Source organism: Mustela putorius, unplaced genomic scaffold (genome assembly GCF_011764305.1).
Source record: "Mustela putorius furo isolate JIRA1106 unplaced genomic scaffold, ASM1176430v1.1 tig00000083_pilon_pilon_pilon, whole genome shotgun sequence".
Taxonomy (NCBI): domain Eukaryota; kingdom Metazoa; phylum Chordata; class Mammalia; order Carnivora; family Mustelidae; genus Mustela; species Mustela putorius.
This window is the reverse complement of record NW_025421273.1, coordinates 13422073-13447014: the sequence shown is the minus strand read 5'-3', so window position 1 is coordinate 13447014 and position 24942 is coordinate 13422073. Positions and strand designations below refer to the sequence as shown.

Here is a 24942-nt window from a genome sequence, read left to right as displayed (position 1 = left end):
TCTGTCAAGTCCAGATTGCCTGACGTACTGGGAACCATGTCTTGGGGGTCAGGTTCCAACAGGTCTCTGGGTTTAAGGGAGTCGAGTCTATGTTGAAGGCAGAGAGGGAGAAGAGGACATAAAAACTGAATTTTAGTTTTTTCCACGCCACCAAGGGATTTGTACCCAGGCGGCTCATGGGTGTCAACATCAAGGAACCCCTCCTCCTGGGAGCCAAGAGGAAGTTTCTCAAAACTAGGAGGGAAAGGTGTTTTTCCCCGTGTGTCAATCTAGCTTCAGAGATATTCTATTAGTGACATATGCCCTTCCCCCAAAACAACAATGAAGTGTTTTGTGTGTTAACAACATAGCTTAAAAAAAAAAAAAAGTAAAACAAAATTCTGCATTTTTATAAAACTTGATAAAAAAAAATAGTATTTCAAACTGTACAGTCACCAGAAGTACACAGTTACCAAAAACGCACACCCTTCCCTTGGCATCTCCAGCACCTTCAGCTTTCTGTGCCTGGTCTGTTTTGGCATCTCCGTTTTCTGCTGGGTTATTCCCATCCTTGTTGGCATCAGCTTTCCCCTTTTTTCCCTTTGGGTACCTTCTCTCCCTTGTTTGCTGGGGCCTTTCTAGGCTTGGGCTCTGGCTTTGGAGGAGCAGGTTACGCAGATAACCCTGCAGATCTTCTCTGCAGCTCGTCCTTCACCTTGGCTTTATCTCCTCTAGCATCCCCCTCAGCCTTTCTCTTGGGCACGGTGGCGACGGCGGCGGGACGTAAGCGCTGGACACGGGGATGTAGCATGTAGCGGCGTGTGAGCTTTGGCCGGTCCGGGGGTCGTCTTCTTCTCAGGTGCTTTGTTTTTAAGTGAATTCTGGACTCCGTGGGGAAAGCGCCAACCATCTCATCCACGCCAAGGAAACCCTGGTGTGTCTTGTCCTGATTCTCAGCCCATTGACAATGGGTTGGAGACGGAGGTGTGGGAGTGCTGTGTCACTGAGCGAGTTCTCGGGACCACGCATGGAGATGTGGGGGGAGGGCATGATCCCGCAGGGGGCTGTCTGGCAGCTGGGCGAGCCCCAGCTCTATGACCATGACCTGCAGAGCTCCTAGCCCAGACACTTCTAGCTCACACAGGGGAACTGAAGCCCAGAGACAAGTGTGTATTGTCTGCAATGGAGCTGGGATTAAGAACACGGGGGCCCTGACCCAGCTCTATCCTGAGAGAAGCTACCAGGCCGGGGGAACAGAGCTTCTAGGCCCCAACATTCCTGTGGTGGGAAATCCCACAGTAGAACCCCCCAGCCTGGGAACTCTCAGGGTCAGACAGTGTCCACAGTGCTGTGGGGCCTGGGACCTTTGTCATCCCACCTGGGTGCAGGGCCAGGGCTGACCCGGCTGGTTGGTCAAAGCCTTTGCAATCAAAGGTGCAGGCAGGGGAAGCCTGAGTGAGGGGCTGAACCCCTGCAGACCCTCCACGACCTTGAAGCCCCAGCCTGGGGACCCGCACACTCCCCTGGGCGTGGATGGCGCCCTGCAGGTCAGTGCAGGCCTGCGGCATTGTCCAAGAGCTTGGAGAGTCCCTGGGAGCCCCAGAACGCTGGGCAGGTCCCTGGGGACTGGCCCCGGGGGAAGTCAGGTCACAGCTCTGTCCCTGCAGGACGCCGACTAGTGAGCCCATGGAGCTGCCCGGGCTCCCCCTGCCAAGTGGGCCAGGTGGGAACGCTGCCCTGTGTAGCCAGGCTCCGGGATTTTCCGGAAGAGCAGGATATTTGGCTTACTTATGGCGTCTCTACCCCTTGAATTGTGGAAAGGGATTCAGAGACTCTCAAAGCTGTGTGGGTGGAGGGTAGCTGATGGTGGGTGGTGCTCACCGTAGGGGATGGGAGCTGGGAGCTCCAAACCCTGGCCTTCTGCCTGGAAGAAGCCGCGTCCTGGGACCAGACACACAGCAAGCCCATGAGGCTCTGCACAAAGCCAGCCTAGGTCTCTAGATAGAGGGATGGTGTCAGGGCTGTCGGCCAGCAGAAGCCCATCCAACGCTGTAACGGGAAGTCGGCACCCAGCCCCCAGGCTGGGCCCGTCCTGCCCCCTCCATGGAGCCAGCAGTGGCCCCCAGCCCCCAGCACATCCACCCCTGTGGCTGAGAGGCAGTCACCAGGATGCCTGGTGAGAATACACATCGGGGGTGTGGACGGGCACTGGCTTGGGGCCCCCACACTTGCTAACCTGTTTATGCTCCCAAACACTGATAAGCTGAGTGTCTGCCTCCCTCTGTCTGAAGAACGGGACAGAAGCACAAAAAGGTTAAAAAAAAAACTTGCCAGATGAGGACGCAGTGGCCCTGGTGGGGATGCTGTGAGGTGACTCTGCTCATGGCCTGATTATCTGAAGAAAGACGTGCCCTTTGGGACTGGGATGCTACTCAGACTCACCTGAGGACCCAGGTCACTTGGGAACTTGTTTAAAAATCCATATTTCTGGGGCACCTGGGTGGCTCAGTGGATTAAGGCCTCTGCCTTCAGCTCAGGTCATGATCCCAGGGTGGTGGGATCGAGCCCCGCATCAAGCTCTCTGCTCAGCAGGGAGCCTACTTCCCCCCTGCCTCTCTCTCTGCCTGCCTCTCCGCCTACTTGTGATCTCTGTCTGTCAAATAAATAAATAAATAAAATATTAAAAAAAAAAAAAAACATATTTCTGGGCCTGACCTGGGAGATCCTGATGTGGCAGGTTTGGAGTCTAGAATCTGATTTTAAGGACAGCCCAAGTGACTTACGATGAACAAATATGGGTCACAGGAGACGCTGCCGGTCTTTACTGACCCGCTGCCGGCGTTACACTGGAGCCTGGCACACAGTAGGTACTCAATAAGTGTTGGCGGAGTTCCCCAGCCAGCTGCCCCCAGGCCCAGCTACAGAAACCAGGCCCCAGAGAGTGGGGAGCTCTCCTCGGCTCAGTGAAGGCAGGGCCCTCCCAGAGGCTTCCCAAAGCACCTGCACCCCCGCGTTGGGGGGTGTGGGGGGAGGTGAGAGCCTCTGGGATCCTACATCGCCCTCTCCCACCCGCCCCAGGCTGCTCTTCTCCTCCCAGCTTTGGAATTCTGACCCGGGACTTCCTATACAGATACGCCAGAGGAAGGTCAGGGAGGAGACTGGGCCCCTTCCAGGCAGGGCGGGCTGCTGCCGCTGTGGGCGTGACCAATGACCTGGGCTGACTGCTCTGGCCACCTGACTGGGGCCTGGAGGGCCTGGCGGGCTGAAAACGTGCGCCTTCCTGTCCCGCCTGCGCCAAGTGGCCGGCCTTCCTGAGAGCCCCAGACGGCCACCAGAGGCTTGGTGGCAGCCCCAGGGAGCCTCCCTCCCTCCCTGGCCGGGTAAGTTCTAGGGGCCCTCCCTGCCAGGAGGAGACGCCCCTGCACTGCAACCCCCAGTCCCACGCTTGGGGCCACTCCCAGGTGGGTCCTGGTCAGGCTGGGGTTCAGGCGGCCACAGGAGGGTATCCTGATGTCCCCACGTCCAAGAAAGGGGCGGAGAGCTGGGCGGGTGAAGCTGGGTGTCGTCACGGTAGCCATGGTGAGATGGGGTTGTGCCTCCCCACCTGTGGGGGCCTCTGCGGGGTTCAGGAGGCTGTCACCCCAGGGGCTCTGATCCTGGCTGAGCACCTGGGAGCAAGTGGTTCTCTATCTCTGTGCCTCAGTTTCCCTGTCTGTAGGGTGAGAGCGTCCCAGGGGCCCAGCACAGGTCTGCACTTGGTCAGCGGCCGCTCTCCAGTGCTTTTGACCTGGAGCAGAGCAGGAGCTGTGGCTGGCGGTGGGGGGCAAGTTTACAGTTTACCCTTGCCCTGATGCTGCCCTGCTCCTCTGTATACTTCAGCACCGGGGTCTCTGCACCCTTTCTCCTCCAGCCTCCATCCTAGCCCCCAGGGGCCGGAGTCCTAGCAGCCCTAGGGACAGTGGCTCCTTCCTTCAGGGAATAGCGGAGGGGCAGCAGGAGAGGGACGGGGCCTGATATGGGAGGGACAGAGGGGAGGCTCTGCCCCTACGGTCCCCCCACCCCGTGGGGGAGTTTGCACAGGCTGACAGGGTGAGGGGCCTCTCTGGGAGCCCGGGGCCAGGTGCGGCTCCTCTCCACGCCTCCATTCCTGGGCGTGCACAAGAAGCCTCGTGACTGCCCCTTCCACAGTGGTTGCAGGCTTCTCAGGGGACCGGTGGAGGGGTCCTGGTCCTTGATTCACAGAGAGGCCGAGGCTGTGGGTCGCACACCCTGCCCAAGGGTAGCCGCTGGACTAGAGTGGTGACTAGAGTGGTCCTCCCAAGGCCCGCCTGGGTGAACCCAGATCTTTGGCTCTGCCCACCCCCCGCCCCTGTGTCCTCCGAGCCCCGCTGAGGGAGGCTCCCTGGCTGGCCCAAGGCCACAGCCTGAGGACAGGGAACTTCGCCCCGGGGCCGTCGGGTCCAGGCCTGGCTGCACCTGTGGAATCTTCCGGCCATAAAGTTTCTCTCTCCACACACCTTGTGAGTGTTTCGGCTTGCTGGGACTGTTTGGTTGTTTTAGGACAGTTTTAGATTTACAAAACAATTGCCAAGATAGCACGGAGTTCTCATAACCCCTCCTACCCAGTCTCCTTTGACTGCTGACATCTTATATTAGATGGGTACATTCGTCACAACCGAGGAACCAATATTGATCCATTACTATCAGCTAAAGCCCACACGTGGTTCAGATTCCCTTAGTCTTCATCCAGTGTCTCCTCCCCCATCCCAAGATCCTGTTGGGGACATCAAGTGACATGCAGCCGTCCCATCTCCCCAGGCTCACCTGGGCGGCGACAGTTTCTCAGATGTCCCTGGTTTGCGATGACTTTCGTGAGGAGTCCTGGCAGGTGGTCCATGTGGCATCCTTCCGTGAGGACTGGTCTGGTTATTTCTCATGATCCGTGGGGGATTATGGGTTCTCAGCAGGGGGTGGGGGGGAGACCCCAGGGGTGCAGTGCCCGCCCGTCCCATCAGGTCAAGGGCACATGCCATCAATGTGACCTGTCACAACGATGGTGACTTTGACCCCCTGGTTAAGGTGGGCTTTGCCAGGTTTGCCTGTCCCCTAGTCCCCCTGCTGGCTCTCCCACACTGTGCCCTTAGCGGGGAGGTTACCGTGACCCGCACACACCTGGGGACTGGGGGGGTCCTCTTGAGGGTCACTGGGAGCTCTCCTGCTCAGGACATTTATCCCTTCTCCCTCATTTATTTGGTCATTTATTTATGTTGGATAGACTCACATACTAATTTTATACTATGGGTTATAATCTAGTACTGATTAATTTAGTTGCTCCGATGTTTCTAGCCTTGGTCATTGGGAGCTCTTTCACTGGCTCCTCTGTCCTTTGGCACACCCCATGTGTGTGATTTCATTCATTCATTCATTCGTTCGTTCATTTATTCACTTCATTACTTGCTGGCGCCACAAGCCAGGCCTATTGTGTACCTTTGCTGGCCTAGTCCTGGAGTCAGCCATCCTTCCAAGGGTCCTGGTTCCTTTAGTCGAAGAATGGTCTTAGGAAGCGAGATCTGTGTGTGCTCTGAGTGTACCTGTTGCTACCTGGGTCTTTTGGACACCGATCTATGAGTATACTAACCTATGTGTGTGCATCTCTAAGTTGGTGGCTGTGTGCATCTGGTTTGGGTGCGCAGGTCTAAGCACTTCCCCAGGTAAAATGTGTCTCCACATCTCATCCGTCCCCATGGGGACCATTCCGGTCCCCTCTCCTTCATTTCTTCTGGCCCTGAGAAACTTGGCTTACACATCTGCCCTCCATCTACTTGGTTGTTCAGACTCCTGTTGCTCCTCACGCATGGGGAGTGTAAGAATTCGTCCCCCTGCCCCGTGGGGAGCCAGATGACCAGCTGGAGCCCAGTGCAAACGCATGGTTCCTTTTGGCTGTTCATGTGTGGGTAACATGGTCCTCGTCGTGTCACGCGGCCTGCATCCCAGCGTCCCCTGACCTCCTGCACCCACGAGGCTTTGTGCCGCGTGCTGCATGCTGCCATGGTCCTTGACACATATGTGACGTCATGTAGCCGCTGCCACTGTTCCCGTGACCGGTTCACTGCCTGCATAACGCCCGCACTTCCCCTACTCAGCCTTTTGTGCAGCCGGCCAGCGGGCACCCCCACCCCCAGGTGACAGCTGGGTGTTTTCCAGGTGCTGCTATTAAGAGGAGCTGGGACCCCTTGTAGTGGGGGCAGTGGGCGGTCCCGGGCTCAGGAGGCGGGACTGCAGGTCAAGGATGTGGTTTTCTAGGCCCTGGTGGCTCCGCAGCCCTCAGGTCACCCCCTTGCACCTGCCCTCCTCAGTCCACCACGAGTGTGCGGACAGAGGCTGAGTGTTGCTGACCCGGGAGGAGACGGAGGCTCCTGGGGCTCATTCTGCATTTCTCACTGCGGGGAGAGTGAGCAAAATTTCACCTCTTCATATCCTGGGTCCTCACTCCTTCTCTGTGGAGTGCTGGGTCCTCTCTGGCACGGAGTAGGGCCGCGTTGACTGGGGCTAGCTTCTCAGGGGCCATTTCGCTAAAAAATGCCGTTGGGGAGGGGACCCGGGCCCAGCCCAGCTCTGACCCAAAAATCAGTGACATGTTTTGTTGGTTGAAAATTCGAAGGAAAGGGGGCTGGGGCAAGCACCAGACAGATCCCGACGGAAGAATGTGCTCCAAAAACGGACCTGGCTGGGGCTCCTCGAAAGTAAGGTCCCGAGAAACAAGGACATTCAGATGGGGGGTGACGCCTCCACGCTCCGGGGACAGACAGGAGGGAAACACAGACGCACTTGCACGAAGCGTGGACCTTGGTGCATAAGGATGGGTCCGTGTTGTGCACCGAGTGTGATAAACGTGCCACAGGAGCGTGACGCCATCATTGCCTGGCCTGCCGTGCCGTCTGCCTTCCCTGACCCTTCCACACTCAGTTCGTGTTTGTCTCATGCCTTTCTCGTGTTGACGCTGGGCTTTAGCTCAGGGAGGAAGAGCGAGCGTAGGGGTGACGTGCCATCCTCATCACGTCACAGCAAGGATGGGGCCAGTGACTGCTGGCGTCGCCCTGATCGCCAGGCCGAGCTGGAGTTTGTCAGGCCCCACAGAGAACGAGGCTTTCCTGCAGGTCCTCACGGCGCTCCTGGGGGTGGGGGTTGTGCTCCCCACTGGAGGATGGAGAGGCAGCGTGCGTTAGCTGGAGTTTTTCTGCTGGGAATATTTGTCTCCCCTCCATTTACTTAGATATTAATCGCTTACTTACACTAATACGGACTTCTGGGTGTCTCTTCTGTATTTCAAGTTATAACCTAATACTACTCTCTTTCTGTGCTCTGAGCCTCTAGCTTTGGCCACTGGGAGCTCTTCACTGGCTTCTGTGTCCCATCATTGTGGGGGTCTATCCATCCATCTGTCACTTACCCACCCTCCCTCCCACCTCCTACAAGGTGGCACTACAAGATGCTCCAGGCTTGGTGTTTAGTCCCGAGGGGGAGTGTATGTCACATGCCAGGGTCCAGCTCAGAGCCCCCTCCTCCAGGCAGTCTTCCCAGCTGTCTCCAGGCAGGATCCCGGTTGTCTGGTGGCCCCTGGCTCTCTGGTGCTGTCTGGTTTCCATCCATTTTCTGGGCTGTGGTTACCTGTAGGCTGAGCGCTCTGGGGGCAGGGCCGTCTGACGTGTGCTTGCCCCAGTGCGCGGGGCTGGTAAATTCAGGATGGGCAATGTGGCTAGTCCCCCACTCCTGCCCTCATTGAGCAGCAGTGACAGTAGTGCTCTACTTTGTGCGACCCCCCTCTGCACGCCAGGAGAGGCTAGAGCCCTTGAAATTTTGCCCTTCAGTACCCCTGCATGGTAGCACGTGGCCAGCGTGGGAATTCACAGGGCGGGCATGCGGGGTGGCTGGACAGCAGAGCTGCCCTCTGTGAATGCAGGAGGGCTCTGCTAGGGAGAGGGAGTGGAGGACATGCCCATCCCACAGTGAGTGAGGGGGACCCCAGGGCTGGCACCCCGGGCTGCTGCCAGAGCAGTGTCTCGGCCTGTGAATCCTCGCAGCTGGGCAGCTGGCGTGGGAAGGGTGCAGGTGGGATGTCCACGGGCAAGGGGCAGCAGGGCAGAGCCCACGGGGCAGGGGGCCGTGGGGAGGAGACGGAGACCCTGACCCTACCTCTCCCATGTGGGTCAGAGGGCAAGAGTGCTGTGTCTCAGTCCTGCCAGGTGCCTTCCCAGGTGCTCCAGGTCTCACCAGCCAAGGCTAGGAAGCTCACTGGCAGCCATGCCCGGCTCCAGGCCTGAGTGCTTCCCTCCGGCCCGGCAGCCTCCCCGGAGAGCTGGGAAGAAGGCCAGCGCCTGAAGAGTGGGCAGCTGGAAAAGTCAGCATCTGTCCAACTTACCGCATCAGAGGTGTGTTGCTCAGGGGTCTGCCCCTTTTGCGCCTTTAGACAGGTGGCCCTGTGCCTGCGGGCTGGTGTTCAGTGTCCTGTGGGGTGTGGCCCGCCCCCACCCCCTTTATTGACCCTGTGTCTCTGTCATTAAGCACATTTGTGTAAGGCTATGCCCCCAGGTGCTCCCAAAGGTGCTCCGCAGAGGTGCTCCCTCTGTGCTAACTAGGTGACGGTGTCTACAGGGACCCCAGTCACAGCGCCACGGGCTCCGGACACTCCAGGATTGCAGGAGGGTGGGCTTGTGTGCTCAGGAGGAGGCAGTGCTGAGGGAGATTGTGGGGAGTGGGGGTCAGAGCCTGGTGGAGCAGGTGACCGGGAAGAGGGACATGCGGATGCGGCCAAGGCTGGAGGCTCCGTTGTCAACAGGAAGAGGGGGCTGCTGGTGCTGGTGACTGTGGCTCAGGGGAAGGTGGGGGAGCTGTGGGCAGTGGGGGGGCAGGTGTCCAGTTCCCCTCCCAGGGGAATGCCCTGTGGCTCCAGCTCTGCCGCCAGGTCTGAGATAGACGGCACCCTGGGCTGATGCATGCAGACAGGAGGTTCTAGAAGTCCTGACCGGCGGGAGCTCCCAGGGCCAGTGTAGACAGAGAGGAGGAGCAGGCGCAGGAAGAGGAACACCAGGAAGGGGGAGGAGGTATGCAGTGGGGTGCTGAGGTCAGCTGGGCTGAGGAACCTGGGAGGAGAGGGCCGCTGGAGGTGAAACATGAGGGAACTGGCTGTGTGGACGAGGCCGGTTTTGAGGGGCCATGGGTGGGTGAGGCCAGGCTGAGGAGGGAATGAGGAGGTGTTGCCAAGAGGGGAGCTGAGAAATGGGAAGCAGCCAAACAGACCGCCTGAATGTTCTCAGTGACCTGGGGGGTGACAGTGTCCCCCTTCTCCGCCTCAGCACCGCGCGAGGGGAACTTCCAAGGGGCCTACGGAAATTCCCACCTCAGACCTCCACCCAGCTGCCTCCCTTGACCTGGGCCTGGTTTCCAGGGAGATGGGTCCTGGCTGGGAGGACTTGCGTGCCCCGGGAGGCTGGGGTTGGGTTAATGTTTGCATAAGCCTGGTTCCAGATCCACCTCCTGGTGACCGCGCTGCGGAGAATGTCCAGAATTCCAGCCCAGAATTCCACCCGGGGGCCCACCCAGAGTCAGTAATGCTGGTGCTCTGGGGACTGAGGTTCTGCGGGATCGGGGTGTCCCTGGGGTTTCATCTGTGAGCAGGGGTGGCTGAGACCTCTCTACCCCATATCCTCCATGCTGCGCCCTCTGGGTCACCCCATGACTCACAGCCAAACAGTCCAGGGGGCTGGATGTGCCTGTCCCTCAAAGGGAGAAACTCGGGTGCTCCTGAGACTGGCCACTCCCCTATAGTAGAGGAGGGCCCCCCTGCGGTGTGATGGGAGGACACGCTCCCAGGGCCTTGCTCCCCGGATGGGCCGTGAAGACAGCCTTTATGCATTTCTGACCAGCTTCCTCTGAGGACCCAAGGTGCCTTATTGGGGATGCTGAGAAGGGACACCCCTCCTCTGAAGGCTCTGTTTCTGGCCAGGTCAGATGAAGGAGCACAGTTTGGAGGACTGCCCGGCGGATACGCCCGGGCACCTGGCCAGCTCTTGGGCCGGCCCTGCCTGGCTAAGGAGGAGCTGCTGCACCGCCGAGTCAGCGGGTCCCTGGCTTGAGGGCGCCGCCTGTCCTGATGGGGTCGGATGACCATGACCCTGGCCATGGCGAGGGTGTGGGTGTCTTCAGTCCTGGTGGAGCTTGGGAACTGCTGACAGCTTCCTGCAGCCCAGTGCCCCGGCCCAGGGTGACCGTCTGTCATCAGAAGCCTGTTTGGTCCCAATATCTTTGTTTTGCAAAGTGTAGTTCCTGAAATCTCAGGGATTAGAGCTTTACTTGTCTTCGGGGTGGTTTCAGCCACTAAGGCAAAAAATAACAAACACGGGCTGAATCTCGCTGAGTACGGCCCCCTGTTCTAGCCCTTTCTGTGTGTCTTGGGGCAGCTGGGTGCCAGGCCCCAGGCTGGTGACCTCTGTCTCTGTCCCCAGACCCCGGCATGCTAAGGACAGGCATCTCTAGCCCCACCTTCCCGGTTCTGTAGACCCAGGCAGGGTTCAGGGAAGTGCGCATGCACCGTGGAAGGTCTGAGGTGGTTCTTTGCATGTTTGCCTGTCTGGGAGCCGGCACTAGGCTGGGTCACATCGGTATCTCGCAGATGTGGAACCGGAGACCAGGACAGACGATGGGGTGTTGCTTAGCGTGGACCATGTGGACATGGGGACCCGCTTTCCTGCAACCCTGGGGGAAGGGCCTTCCCTTCCCGCATCTTGGTTCCCCATCTGTAAGCCTGTTACCCAATCACCCATCTTTATGTCGTGCTCATCTCCTGTGCTCTAAGTGCTGGGTCTTGCTGATCCGTGACAAGTTAGCTGTCTGTGTGTGCAGTGACTGTCGTAAGCAGGGTGGTCAGCAGGACCCAGCTCCATGCAGTCTATCCTGTGCTAGCCTCAAGCCCGTTCCCGTCCCTGGCACCAGGGCTGGCCTCCACCTCCTCTGCCTGAACCTCTGTATATCCCAGTCCCTTTGCAGCAGGGAATGCCTTTGAGCTGACTCCCTCCTGCTTTGGTGGGTGAATCCTGAGATGCTTCCCACAAATCCCCACCCCACCCATTCTCTAGAGCAGGACCCACTAGAGGGCTGAACCCAGCCTGGGTTTGTCAATAAGATTTTATCAACACACCGAGCCCCTGCTTGTTGATCGTTTTGGGGACTGCTGCCTCCTTGGCCTTGTCTGTTCAAGGTATCCGGGACCCACCCAATAGCCCTTTACAGAAAGCATAGCCACTGGGCTCTACACTTGCCCGTGTGGCCCTCGCTTGGCTTGTTTCTACTGCCCAGGGCCCCAGGTGAGTGGGGAGTAGTCACATAGCCCACCCCGCCCCCCACCCTGAGGGTCTGCACATTCCTGAGAGTCAGAGATCTGGCCTGTTGTGGATTAACCCTTAGGGCAAGAGTGTGACCCAGCCCCTCCAGCTTCCATGGTGGAGCAGGATTATCTAGGTGGAGGTGGGGTTTACGTGCTCTTCTGTCCAGCCCTGACCCTGGGAAGACCTTTACACCCCCTCTTTGTCTAGGTCCTCTTCCTCTGAGACTTGGCCCAGAGGCGTCCACCTCCAGGAAGCCTTCCTTGATTTCATCCTCCTCTCCTTTCCATCCCAGGCTTCCCTTTGCCACTGCAAGGATCGAGCTACATCATCCCAGTCTGTTTCCAGGTCTGTCTCCTCAACTTGTCTGCAAGTCCTGCATGGGTGGGGACCTGGAAGGCAGAGCTCAGACAATGGAACCAAGATCGTGGGTGGTGGGGAGAGGTCCGAACCCCAGAGAGCAGAGCTATCTCAAGGTGTGGGACCAGGAGGAGCCTGAGCCATGTGCCAGGGAGGCCGTTGGGGGATCCCAGCTGGGTGTCAGGGATGCCTGGGTTGTCACAGAGAATCAGGGGTGCTTTAAGAGGACACGACAAGTTCAGAAGTGCCTTTTGTCTTCATTTGTCTCCACTGCTTGCTACCTCCCCCTTGACGTAAACAATAAAAATAAACAGAGGGAGGAAGGTATTTCTCAGCCCCTACATCTGGCCCCTGCATCTCATCCTAGGGCTCTGTCCCTACTGAGTTGGCGTCCAGGTCTGAGCTGGTGTCCAGGTCTGAGCCAGGGTCGGGGTCCAAGCTGGGGTCAGGGTCTCATCTAAGGTATGGGTCTGAGCCAGTGACTGGGGTGAGGGTCCGAGCCAGGGTCTGGATCCGAGCTGGGGTCCAGGTCCAAGCCAGGGCCAGGGTCTCAGCTGGGGTCTGGGTCTGAGCTGGGGTCCAGGTCTGGATCTGAGCCGGGAGCAGAGTCTCAGCTGTGGCCTGGTTCTGAGCCAAGGTATGGGTCTGAACCAGTGTCTAGGGCCCCGGGTCTGAGCAGAGGCCAGGGTCTGAGCCAAGGTCTGAGCCAGGATCCAGGGTCTGAGCCGGGGTCTGGGTTTGAGCCAGGGTCAGGGTCCAAGCTGGGGTCCAGGGTCCAAGCTGAGGTCAGGGTCTGAGCTGGTGTCCAGAGTCTGAGCCGGGGTCTGGATCCATGTCTGTGGTCCTAGTTTCTGGCAGGAGTTGCCTCAGGACTCTGAGGAGGAGAATGTCTGCCTGTCAAGGACTAGATTTAGGGAGAAGGAGGGGCCCCTATGAACACTCGGAGAATGCCCTAGAAGATCCTGCAGAAGGCTTGGCTGAGGGCTTCAGGGCTGTACCCCTCCCGAGGTGCAGACTTTCCCAAGGGGGGGACTCAGAACCAGTTTGGGGACTTTCCAGTGCTTCCTGGGGCGCATTCATCTTGAAGGAAGCCTTTAACCGTCTTCCATGCAAAAGATGCTGAGGAGACAGGGACCCAGAGTGGCAGTGTGGGTTTAAGGGAGCGCAGAGTGCCGGGTCCCCCCTTGAGGAGGCCTTGCCAGGGGATCCTTGTCGGTGTGGCTCTCCAAACCTCCGTTTCCGTGCGTGACGCCCTGAGGCTGCAGGGAGGAGGTGGCCAGGCCAGCCTCCTGCCCTGGGCTCTAGCTTGGGGCATGCAGCCGCCATCAGTCCCTGGGCCTCCGCAGACACACGTGCTTTCCCTGTGGTGGTAGGCATGCCCGCGGTGTCCACACTGGCTAGAAAATGTGTCTCTTGCCTTTGTCCTGGGAAGCCATCCCTCTTCCCCAAAGGTGCCTGTTCCTTGGCCAGGGAAAGAGCCTCCCTGGGGTGATTTGGTGGCTTCCTCTGCAGCGCCCTCAGGGGGACGGAGAGGCTGCCGAGGAGGAGGGCATGAGCGGAGAGCTCTGGAGACGCTGAGGCTGTGGACAGCCGGGCAGCACCCACACGTGCCCGCACACCCTACAGTTCAGTGAGACGTCACCCATCCCTGTGATGGGAAAGAGACCAAGGCGAGTTCTCTCTCTCTCTGAATTGCTGCCTGAAGAGAATTAAAATCAGGGTTTGGTGCTGGAAGACACAAGGATCTGATTACAGCGAATACTCCAGACTCGGATGGGACTTGCTCACCAGAGCTCCTGGGAATTGGGCTGTGGTTTCTCACGCTGCTTGTCTCAGGCCTTAGAGACTCGGGGCATCTCCTCTGGCGCCAGGAGAACCTGAGACCCCAGCTGTGTGCAGGTGCCGCGGGGTGGGGGGGTGGACCTGAGACCCCAGCTGCTGGCATTGCCCTCGGCGGGTGACCCTGGACAGTGGCCGCCTCCATACCCATCTGCCTCGGTCCAGCGGATGGCGGTAAGACTCACACTGGGAGGGCTGTAACCCCTGGATCCAGCATCTCCTTGGCAAGTGACGATTGGAATTTATTACAACAGTTGTGCCAGGCCCCAGAGGTGTTGCAGGTGTTGGGAGGCACTCAGAGTCCTCCAAACCTGATTCCGCCGTCTGCACGGGGCAGAGTGAGGCCCAGGGAGTGATGGGCTTTCCCAGAGGGACTTAGGACCAGGCTGTGCGGGCCTGCCCCATGCCTACCCTGTAGTGGGGACCCTGGTTTGGAAAGTCCCGTGGCCTAGAAAGCACATGTTCTTCCTCCAGAAGGCTCTTGGGGTACACTTGCAGAATGTGGGTATGCCCTGGAATTGGGTGCACAGTGCAGAGTCAAGACCCTGACTTGGGGTGTGCTGTGTGGATTTGGGGTGCGATGTGCAGAGTCAGTGCTGGGCACAGTTGGGGAAGCCCTTGGAAACTACCCCCGGCCTGCGGCCAAGAGCACAGCTGTGGAGACAAACAGGATACAGGGTCCTGGGCCCCCAGCAGGGGACAATGGCCAAGAGAGGAAATGTGTCCAGGCCCTTTTATGGATGTGGAGCTCATCTGGGACTTCTTTCAGTATAATTTCCAGAAAAACAGAGAAGAAGCCAGGCATCTCGTGTTTTGCACATTGTGGGATTCTGAACGTGGGCTGAAGGTCCCAGTTCACAGATAAGGGACGGAGGCTGAGAGGAGCAGGGGCTCCTCCCTCCTGCAGTGGGTTGGAGAGGTGCCCTTGTCCAGCTTCCGCCTATGGCCCCCCGGGTCCTGCCCGCCCCAGGGCTGAGAAACCAAAACCCCAAGGTCCTGTGGCCAGCACAGCAAAGCTGTCCGGCAAGGTGCTGTGCCTGGACGCAGGTGCCCACCTCCCACCCCATGCTGCAGCCTGAGCTCTTCCCTCCAGTGAGCTGCCCAGAGGGTGGTGGAATCGGGGGCTGGGGGAGGCTGTGGGCCCATCTGCAGGTCCCAGGTGCCAGTGACAAGGGGGCCCGGGGCACCTGTGTCTGGAGAGAGGAGGCAGGCTCGCCCAGGAGAATGCCCCCAGCGGGGAAGCACCCACCCTCCAGAGAACATGCAAGAAATCCAACTTCTGGTCCTTGCGAGGGGTAGGGCATCACTGTTTCCATGGCTGTGAAGACAGAGGCTCAGGGAGCGGGCTGCACAAGGCTGGAGGCAGAACAGGACTGGAGAGGAGAGGGGAGAGGGAGAGGCAGGTGTCTTCCCGGAAGGGGTGATGAGGACTTACCCCTCCAGAGGAGCTTCAGGACAGGGTACCTGGACCTCATTTGCCCCCGCCCCGGACCCTAAAGGTGGGCAGGAGAACAGGGCCTCCTGAAGGCCAGCAGGTCGCTGAGGCCGAGGGGAGCCGTGATGGGTGGGCAGGCAGGTGGACAGCAGCATTCACAAGCCGCCCTGTCCTCCACCCACTTCCTGTGCCCATTGGCATCTGGGAGTACGGGGCGGGATGGTGGCCCCACAGTTGTATCCATGGGAACCTCTAGACATGATCTTGTTTGGGAAAAGGGTCTCTGTGGATATAATTAAGGTAAGGGTCTTGAGACGATGTGGGCCCCAGATAGAATACGAAGGAGAAAAGCCACAGGGAAGGTGGCTGGCTGCTGATGCGGGAGACGGAGTGATGTGGCCAGGAGCCCAGGAGTGCCCTGGGGCCCTGGAGGCTGGAAGAGGCGGGAAGGACCCTCCCAGAACACCCAGAGGAAGCACTGCCTGGCCTGCATCTTGGTTTAGAATTCTGGCCTCCAGACTGGGAGGGATTAGGCCTGGGTGACTTTAAGGCTCCCAGTCCGGGGAGGTTTGTCCTGGTCGCCTCAGGGCATTGTCACAATGATGGTCACTGCTGTCCTTCAGAGAGACAACTGCTCCCACTCCATGGAGGGGACAGCCCAGCTTTGAGTGGCCATACCTCCCAGTGGAAAGGAGGAGCTGCCAGTGGGAGCTGCCGTCCCCGGTCTCTGGAACCCACTGGGTAGCTTCCGATTGGCCCTGTTAGTCAGCTCACCGTTATGGGGTCGGTGAAAAAGTCCTCCCCATCCCTCTGTGTGGTCTCCATGCAGTGGGACCTGGCCGGGCTGGGTGTGCTGGGGGCTCAGGTGTTAGGCCTGGCTCTGCGGGTGACCTGCTGTCTCACCCCCGAGGTGAGTGGCTTGCCTGCTCTTGGCCTCCATGGCCCACTCTGCCCAGTGAAATGCCTGGGCTCCAGCCCTGTGGGGAGGGAGGGGACTTCAGGACTTTGGGGCAGCAGCGCATGACCCCAGGATGGGCAGCGTTGTGTCACCTGGAGGCAGCTCAGCCTGGAGCAGTGTTTGGCCCCGCATCATTCCTGGTGACTTTTACCTGGAGGGGTGTCTGGTTGTCATGGGTGGGGTCTGGGGGGTGGCCTGGGGCAGACTGGCATCTAGTGGGCGAGACCAGAGATGCAGCTGGGTCCCAAGTGTGCACAGCAGCCCCTCCACCCTGACAAAGAGGCATCACCCATGTGTCAGTGGTGGCACCCTTAGTACCCTGGCCTGAGGGCTCAGTGTCTGTCAGACTTGGTTCTGGGCCCTTCTAGTCATCACTGGCCTTGGGCATTTCCCACGACCTCTCTGACCTCGGTTTCATGTCTGCAAAGCAGTCACCTGAATTAGAATTAGAGATTTTTCCTGGTGTTAATCCAGGCTGTGTGTGTATGCCTGGTCTGTCTCACACAGGATGGAGGAGGAGGTCACTGTCCTGCTCCCGATCCCTGGAGCTGGGTCGGAGCTGGGCCCCTGCCTCAGGGAGGGTGTGAGGCTGCCCGCAGTTCATTTCCTGCTTGTCCCAACTCCCTGGAGCCCAGAGCCCCGGCGTGGGGGGGGGAGGGGGTCCCAGGCCCAGTGGGAGGTCAGCAAAGCGGGGTGGGGTGGTGGTGGTGGTGGTGGGAGTCTGTGATCTGAGAGGCTTCTGTCCCTGGTGGGCCAGTAGGCGGGGGCAACACCTGGACAAGGGAAGGGGGTGCACATGTGTCTGTGTGTGCGCGCACATGTTTGGTGTGTGTGTGCAAGTGTGCGTGCATGTGGGCATCTTTGTGTGTGCACACGTGTTGTATCGTGTATGTAGTACATGTGTCAGGTATGAATGTTGCGTGTGCACACAAGTGCCATGTCACACACATGTGTATATGCGTATCACTTAGCAATGCTATGTGTGGCATGTGTGCACACATGTGTTGTGTGTCGTGAATGTGTATACACGTGTGTCGTGCATGAGTTGTGTTGTGTGTGTGTGTGTGCCCGTGTGTCGTATGTGTGTGCACCGAGTGGAAGAGGAACAGAGTAGAGCTGAGGGTGGCTGGGCCATGGGGCGGGCAGCTGGGCACTTCCCCAATCCTGGGGACTGGGGCAGGAGCCGGGGTGTTCCCTGGCCTCTGTCTCCTAGCTGGTGGGGGCTGGGCGGTGGGTGGGACGAGGCCTGGAGCCAGTCCAGGGAGGAGCTCAGGATCCGCAGGAGGCGCCCTGGGCCTGCCTCTCACCACCAGCCCCAGCTGCGGTGCAGTGCAGGGAGGAAGTGTGGCAGGAAGCAGGGGGTGGTGGTGGCCGCTGCGCAGCCAGCCGGGCCGTGGGCGGCCGCCGCCTGTCCTGGCCGCCAGAGACAGCCCGCAGGGCCAGCCAGCCAGGAGCCGGGAGCGGCCCCCCGGGGGCTTGCCATCCTGCTACCTCCCACCCAGCCGGGAGCTGCCTCTGGGGAGTGGGAAGCAGGTACCAGGGGGCGCTGGGGCAGGTGGGACGAGGATGGTCTGGGCAGGCATGGTCCGTGGAGCTGGGGGCTGCTGCGCAAGGGGGGTTCGAAGACTAGCCTTCCACTTTCACTTTCTTGAAGACTCTTCTGCTTCTTGGGATGGTGGGGAGCAGAGCTGAAGTCTGGGGAGTCCGGAAGGCTGTGGGTGCCCGGGAGGAGACCGTAGCCAGCCGACAGAGCCCCTTGCTTCTGTGATCTGGCTTGACATCCCCCCTTCCCGTGGGCACTCAGCGCGTGCCAGGGTCTGGATGAGGCGCAGAGCCTAGCCAGCAAGAAGGGAGTGGGCCCCCACCTTGAGGAGGTTGCCACATGGGGCAGACACCCCAACGGACAGCACGAGACATCCCAGGGCAGCTCTGCAGCTCTGACCTGGCCGGTCTGAGGCCACCACCCGAGGGCCTCTTTTCCGTCTGCTGTGGGGATGCAGGGGTACCAACCAGATGGGTGTGGGGGAGGATATGGACCCAGGACTTGTCATGCCAGGTCCTGTGCTGTGTACGTGCTCCTAGAACACCACTGAGACCCTCTCTTGGCTTCCAGCGCCCCCCCCCCCCACCCTGCCCCAGCCACTGGCCAGCTCTGTCTGTGGCAAAGCAGCATTGCAGAGAGTAGGTGGAACTGGCTGGTGCTGGGAGCTATGGCTGAACTCCTGGTGGGAGGCCAGGGGGGCCAAGGCGGGGTGCCTGCAGGGTGAGGGCAGGCCCTCCAGCCTGTGTTGGAAGCCCATCTGAGCCCCCTGGCAGGCTGTGTCCCTGGAGCAGCTCACTGAGCCTGGGAAATGGGCACAGTGCTGTCCCCGCCCACAGGTCATCAGGAAGATGAGATGGACATGCTCAGTTAGCACCTGAGGGTGGCGGCTGTCCGGTGACGGTCAGGGCCACTGTCGGGGACCAGGAGGCATGATGTATGGTGCGTTGTGTGCCCATGATTCTCACAGGATGCGCTATGTAGGTGAGGTCCACCTGCACTGTGCCCCCACTGCCCCGCAGAGAAAGAGAAGGCACGGGGGTCGCAGGTGAACAAGTGTCCCTGGGCTCGGCACGCTGGGGGGCTCACGGTGATGGGAATTGGCTGCAGGGGAGGGTCCTTCTCTCCTCTTCTGGGTCCTGGGGCTCTAGGCGTCCTGGGCTCCTGCCCACACCCCTCCATCTGGCCTCTGTGGTCCTGTGGGCCCCCCGCCCCGTGTCTGTCTGCATCCCTCCTCTCACAAGACATCGACACTGGATTAGGACCCCCTCCCCACCGGTGCAGTGTGACCTCATCCTAATGAGTCAGATCTGCAAAGACCCCATTTCCAAGTAAGGCCACGTTCCAAGGTACCAGGATCTGGGGCGATACCATTCAGTCCCAACCAGGGATGACCAGACAACCCCCTAGAGGTGCTTCGTGGTGAAGTAGACAAGGCCTCCATGGGCCCATGAGGTATTGGTTCTGTATGAGCCCTGTGAGGGCTCCGATCAGAACCCCTGCCCCCAGACCTGCTCAGGGCTGGAACGGTACTGCCTCTCCCTTTGTGGAACCCACACATGTTCGGTCCCAGCTGTGATCTGGAGTGCCTTCAGTGTAGTCTGTCGACCTCGTCATGGGGCAGGCGTGTTTGCTCTCACGCTCCCGGTGGGGGTGGAGAGGCAGAGTGAGGCAGAGAGAGCTCTCCCAGATCTGTAGGAGCACGCAGCTCGGTGCTCCTGAGGTCCCAGGACCTGGGGCCTGGGAGGCCAGGCCAGGCGGTTACAGGAACCGGCGGGGAGGGGACTATCCTGCACAGATTGGGCCCACTTCCTCATCTCGCTGGGGACTAGGAAGTCCCATACTGAGATTGTTGCTGGGGCCTGGCCTGCTCAGGCCCATCACCGCTGGGCAGGTGGGAGGGTCTTCGAGCCGGGGAAGCCTTCCCTTTCCTCAGGAAGCTGTCTGTGAGGCAGTGGGGAGCAGGCCCGCAGGTGGGACTCAGGCACTGATGGGCCAGTCCTGACCCAGGGGGGAGGCGGGCAGGACGAGCAGCTGCCACAGGATGGGGCAGGATCCTGGGAGATGCCTGGCTAGCTGCTGGGGGGATGTGGCCTGGCAGGGTGGGAAGCTCAAATGCCCTGTGTGGGCTTCGGAAGGGAAGAGAAGAGAGAGGGCAGGCTGGCCTCCCAGCCCTTGTGCGTCCTGGCCCCGACTCCCGACTGTGGCTGGCTATGTGCAAGAGCCGCGAGGTCCGGGATCCCAGTGGGTGAAGCCAGGAGGGAAGCACCACCAGGTTGGGCTCTCCTGGGGCCCGGGGAGGGCGGCCAGCACACAGAGCTGTGTCCCGAAAGGTGGTGGGGGTCTTCAGTGCTTTAGGAACATGGAGACAACCCAGGGACCAGGGCGTGTGGGGTGCCAGGGCCAGAGTGACATGTAAGCCCTTTGACAATGCTATGTGAAGAAGGTTCGGGGCATCTGCGGTTCCGACAGGCCTTCTTCCCCTGGAACAGGGAGCAGCCGCCTTGCCCGCTGCTCCCTGGGCCAAGCAGCTCCGTTGGAGAGGAGCTGCTGGCCAAGCTGTGTGTGGGATCCCCTGAGTGCTCCCGGTGTTCAGGTGCTGCCTTCTCCCCACCCCCCACGCTGTGCCCCATCCCTCCGAGGGGGTTCCAGATCAGACTCAGGTCCTGTTGGGGGTAGGGGTAGGGACTGTTGGAGGCATGGCTTCTGTAAGCCTTGGGGGCCTCGGGCTGCTAGGGGTCTGGACAGCCCGCTTCACCCCAGTTTCTCTGCAATGAGGGGCTGTTTGGGACCAAGGCCGTGGGAGGGGCACCAGATTAGTTCGGTTAGAAGCATGGGGTGTCCTGCTTTTGCAGCTCCCAGGGCCACTCCAACTTTTCTGTCTCTTCTTGTCTTTTTCATTTGGATTGTAGAAGTGATCCTGGGTTGTGATGGGCTGAAAGGCCGGCCTTGCCAAGCCCTAGCAGTGATGATTCTAAACACTTAGGGGAGGCTGCAAGGGGCTACCGACTGAGCAAAGCCCCTGTGGGTTGAGGCTCCCCCAGGTCCTGTCCAGGGAACCCAGGAGGTGAACTCAAGGGCTGAGTGGTGCCCCTGGGACTCCTGCTGGGGTCCGGTGCACAGAGGCTTTTGGGACGGGAGGACACCGGTGACTGGACTGGGTGTGTCTGGTGCCAGGCAGTGGCTCCCATGGAACCTCTGACCTCAAATCCCCAAGGACCAGGAAGGAGGGTGGGCAGGGGGCCTCGCTACTGACCCTGTGTGTCCTGTCCAGCTTGGGAGGAGCAGACGGCAGGAGGGATTGGCTGGCTCCCCTGGGATCAAAGGATTGGGAGTCTGGGGGTCTGGGAACCCATTGTTGCTCTGCAGCTGCCCAGCTATGTGGCTGCTTGGGCCACCCGTGCTTTGCTTGGTCAATTCTGAGCCCTTGGAACAGTCGGAGCCAAGGTGACCTCGGGTCTCTGGCTGGCTCTGCCCACCCCACCCCCACCCCCATTCTTGTGGCAGTGAGGATGGCCACCTGTCAGGCCCTCTGCACGTGGTCTCCATGGCCCCCAGGGGCCTTGCTGACTGCCCAGCCCCCTCCCCTCTCCTCCAGTGTTGCCCATCACAGAACTCGCCCTGGACTAGCAATGGCACATACAGGAGGTGACGAACCCCTGTGTCTGAGGCTCTCTGGGGACCTGGTCCATGTCCAGTTCTTGGGGGAGGTCTGGAGGGAGGTGGGAACAGGACCAAGGCCTGGTGGGGGCTGTCCAGGCTCTGTCTTGAACTGTGCCCATCGTGGGGGTCCGGCTCCCCACCATCCACCAGGATGGGGGGTGGCCAGGAGGAAACCTGATTTGCTTCTGGGTTGGCATTGTTGTCCCTGGAGAGGGGACCGGAGGGTGCCTTCCTGTCCCCGGGTGCTCCGTGCAGAGGGAATCCCTGCCGGGCTGTCCTGGGTTTGGTTTGAAATCTGAGAGCTCAGTATCAGGGCTCGGGGGGCCCACAATGAGGGGGTTCCCTTGCTTGTGCGATCTAGCTGTACTCTTGGCAATGTTCTGGGCAAGCCAACAGGACCATCCCTTGTCTTCTCTGTCCCCGAGGCTTCTCCTGTCTCTGTGGCTGCAGCGGGAGGTCTGCCCCTGCCTTCCCCAGCCCTGGCCCCCCTCTTGCCAACTTTGCCTCCACCCCCGCCCCCACGTGTCCCATCTGAAAGGGGATTTAGTGTCCTGTGTCCTGATTGGTGACAAAGCCCCAACCCAGGAGCACAGTCTGTGTATCTGTAACAGCCTCTCATCTCTGACCCCAGGAAGGAGTGAGGCATAATGACCGCTCTCTTGGCAGTGGGCGGGGGGTGGGGGTGGCGAGGGCACCCTGGAGTGGGGAGCCATTGCCCGTTCTGCCTCATTCTGCCTCGGCCACTTCCTTCTTCTCTGCCGTCCGCCACCTGCTTCCTTCCCTCCCTGGACGGCCCTTCCTTCCTGACCCGTGGCATGGGACAGTGTTCCGGGGCCCTTCTGGAGCCCAGGCCTCTTCCGGTGGGTGAGGCAGAGCCCTCTTGAGCCAGCTGAACCCCGGGGGTGGTGTTATAGGGAGCGACGGGACCTCCTGGGAACCCGAGACCAGATCACAGCAGAACTGGGGCTTGTGGGAAGCGGAACTAGGTGGGAGTCTCCGGGGGTGGGGGGTATCTGTTCCGGCCGGAGCAGGACGGGACGTGTGGTGGGCCTGCTCCTGTCCGAGGCACCTGGGTGTCCCCCGAGGACTTCTGCTCGGTTCCCATGTCTGTCCTGCATTGGTGGGAATGTTTGAGCAGCCGTAACAAGTCAGGCTCTGAGCTGCTTCCTGGGGTTCGTGGGTGACCGGCCTGCATGGCTTCCAGCCACTGCACCTGGGCCACGCTGGCCCGTGTCTCAGAGATAGCCTGAGGCGGGGGCTCATCGTTGCTGGAGAAGCAGCAACAGACTCACGGCAGAGCTCTGACAGATGTGCAGAGGGCGGCCCGGCGAAGGGGAGGGCATCTCTCCTCCTGACCCCAGCCCTTGTGGCAGTGTTCTCGGGCACCTGCCTGTGTTCCCAGGGAGGACTCCCTGCTGACCAGCACCCTTTCCTCTTCCCTCAGCGGCCAGGGAGCATGCGGAGCCCCCGGTGCTAAGGCCACTGCCGGGCATGGAGGGCCCAGTGGAGGAGCCAGCCCCGGAGGGGAGAGGGCCCACAGCGGCACCCTCGGGAGGCAGCGGTGGTGGTGGCCACAAGGTCCCGAGAGTGGCCATGAGTGCATCCGTCGTCTGGGAGCGAGCAGGGCCCAAGGAGGCCAAGGCTATGGTCGGAGGTGGTGAGTATAGTGCACGCCGTCTGCCCATTGTCCCACAGCCCATGAATGGCACAGGGTCAGCACGGTCAGTGGGTGTGTGGGGACAGATGCCTGTGCCCAGTGAGTCACTGTGAGGGACGAGGGCCCCAATAGTGTTTCTCCAGGAACACAAGTGTGTCAGTGATCAGAAAACCGGCACGTCAAAGGGGGAGGGTCCAGAAAGTTCTGGAACGGCGCCCCCCCACCCCAGGCCAAGAGGGCACGTGACTCCTCGGTGAGTGACAGCTTCAGAAGGGCTGAGACACAGCCCTGTCAGCCCGAAAGCCAGGGTTCCTTTTGGGCTGCCCCCTTCTGTCTGTGGTCAGCAGACGGTCAGCAGACGGTCAACAGCAGGACAGTATCCCCTGAGCAAGTCCACATCTCTGTCCCCAAATATGTAGCAAAAGTGATTTTGCGGGTGGTGTTAAGTGAGAACCTGAAGATGGGAAGGTAAGCCCGGGGTCCGAATTGGAGACCTTGACGTTGGCCTGGCTTCTGGCTTGGAAGGTAGAATCAAAGCCACAGGCCAAGGGTGCAGGCCGACTCCCCTGGGAGCTGGGGACATGCTCTCCCCACGGAGCCTCCAGGAGGTACCAGCTCTGCTCATGCTTTGGTTTTAGCCAGTGAGATGGTTCCCGAATCCAGCCCAGCAACACAACACACTGGTTTGTTTTCAGAGGCCTCCAAGCGTCGTCTGTTAGAGCCAGGGAGAGCCTCACACCCCCTGTGTCCTCCTTGGGCCTTTGTGACCTAGGGGCAGGGACGTGAGGGGTGGGGGTTTGTACTGGTGTGGACACACCTTGTTTCTTCCAGATTACCAGGGGCATTATGCCCTCACAGCCCAGAGTTGCCTGTTCTGATCTTGACCCCACTGTGCTCTGTTACAGATGCCACTCCTCCCCCTGGTGGCTCCGGGCTGGCTTCTGGGACCCCTCCAGTCCAGATGGGCACCTACCCCACAGGTAGACCTGCGTGGGCACCACAGAGTGTGGCAGGGTTTAGTCCGGGTGGAGCCGTGAATGTGGGCTCCCTGGGTGTGCCCCCTTCCCACTGCAGGTTCAGGAATGTCTAGTCCCCAGACCCCCAAACTGGGGATCACTGTGGGGGAGGGGAGGATGCTAACGTGAAGATGGCCAGGTCCCACGCCCAGGTTCCGATTTGGCCTTGCTGCGAGATAGGGCCCAGGACTGCACTTCCACTGGGGGCCTGAAGGCTGAGTCCATTGCCCCAGAGGCTGGGCCACATGAAGGGGCGAGACTCTGGAGAGGGGTCGCATGTGGGACGTGTGGGAAAACCAGACCAACCAGCTCACTGTGCTGTGGGCGGGCTGTGGGGGGTGCAAAGGGAGGGGCAGGGCCCCTGGGAGAGGTGGCCAGGACAGCGTCTGGGGAGGGGGCTCCGAGGATTGGCAGGATTTCTGTATGGCGCACACGAGGGGAGGCAGCCCTGTGTGGTAAAGGAAGATGGGGCGGTTAGAAGCCCCCGGACCCTGAGAGCCCACTTGCGGCCCCCAGTGGGGGTGGCCTAGAAACCCCACTGTTGCTGGCGGTTCACCTTGGTGTTGACACCCGCCTGTCTTCCCACTTCCTTCCGGGGACCCGGTGCTGCCTGTGGTCCACTCATGATGACCAGGGGGTATTGAGCAAGCAGCAGATTATTTTGGGTCTGAAAATGCTGCCCGCCCTCTTACGGGAGAAGGAGGCGTCATGTCTCAGAACCAATTGTGAAATGTTGGGCTTGCTTCCTGCTGGGGGAGTGAGTCTGATTCCAGACTCCAGAGGTCTCCATACTGCTCTCCTCTTCCTCCCCCTCCTCCTTGGTCTCTTTCTCCCCCCTCCTCTCTCCCTTCCCATCTCTCTCCTCCCCTTTCCCTTCTCCTGCTCCCACTCCCTTCTCCCATGTCCCCTCCACCCCTTTGGAGTAGCTCATGCTCTGGGGCTCTCAGAAACACAGTTGGGGGGTCCTCTTAGGGGGCAGGGATGCAGGCGGGCAAGGGGCATAGATGTGAACTGTAGAGCAGCCTTGTTGGAGGCCAGGATTTGTTTTGGAAAGAGTGCTCCACATGGACCATGTGCAAAGGCCCTGGGGCAGTGTGTGTTTTAGGGGGAGGGATGT

The 24942-nt window shown here is 60.1% G+C and overlaps 1 protein-coding gene and 1 pseudogene across 3 annotated transcripts in view; one reads left to right on the top strand and one right to left on the bottom strand.

Annotated features, from left to right (window-relative positions):
• Positions 1–889, bottom strand: LOC123391172 (annotated as a pseudogene).
• A 2339-nt stretch (positions 890–3228) lies between these two features.
• Positions 3229–24942, top strand: part of SH3TC1 (SH3 domain and tetratricopeptide repeats 1) — a 48073-nt gene continuing 26359 nt past the window's right edge. The window contains exons 1-3 of one of the 3 annotated variants that reach the window (XM_004772218.3): positions 3229–3359; positions 22597–22809; positions 23715–23789. In XM_004772218.3, coding sequence (XP_004772275.1) covers positions 22644–22809; positions 23715–23789 — 241 coding nt within the window. In that variant the 5' untranslated portion in view covers positions 3229–3359; positions 22597–22643. Of the gene's footprint in view, positions 3360–17251; positions 17483–22596; positions 22810–23714; positions 23790–24942 lie in introns of those variants that run through there. The other 2 variants (XM_045075242.1, XM_004772217.3) reach the window with 2 other exon arrangements.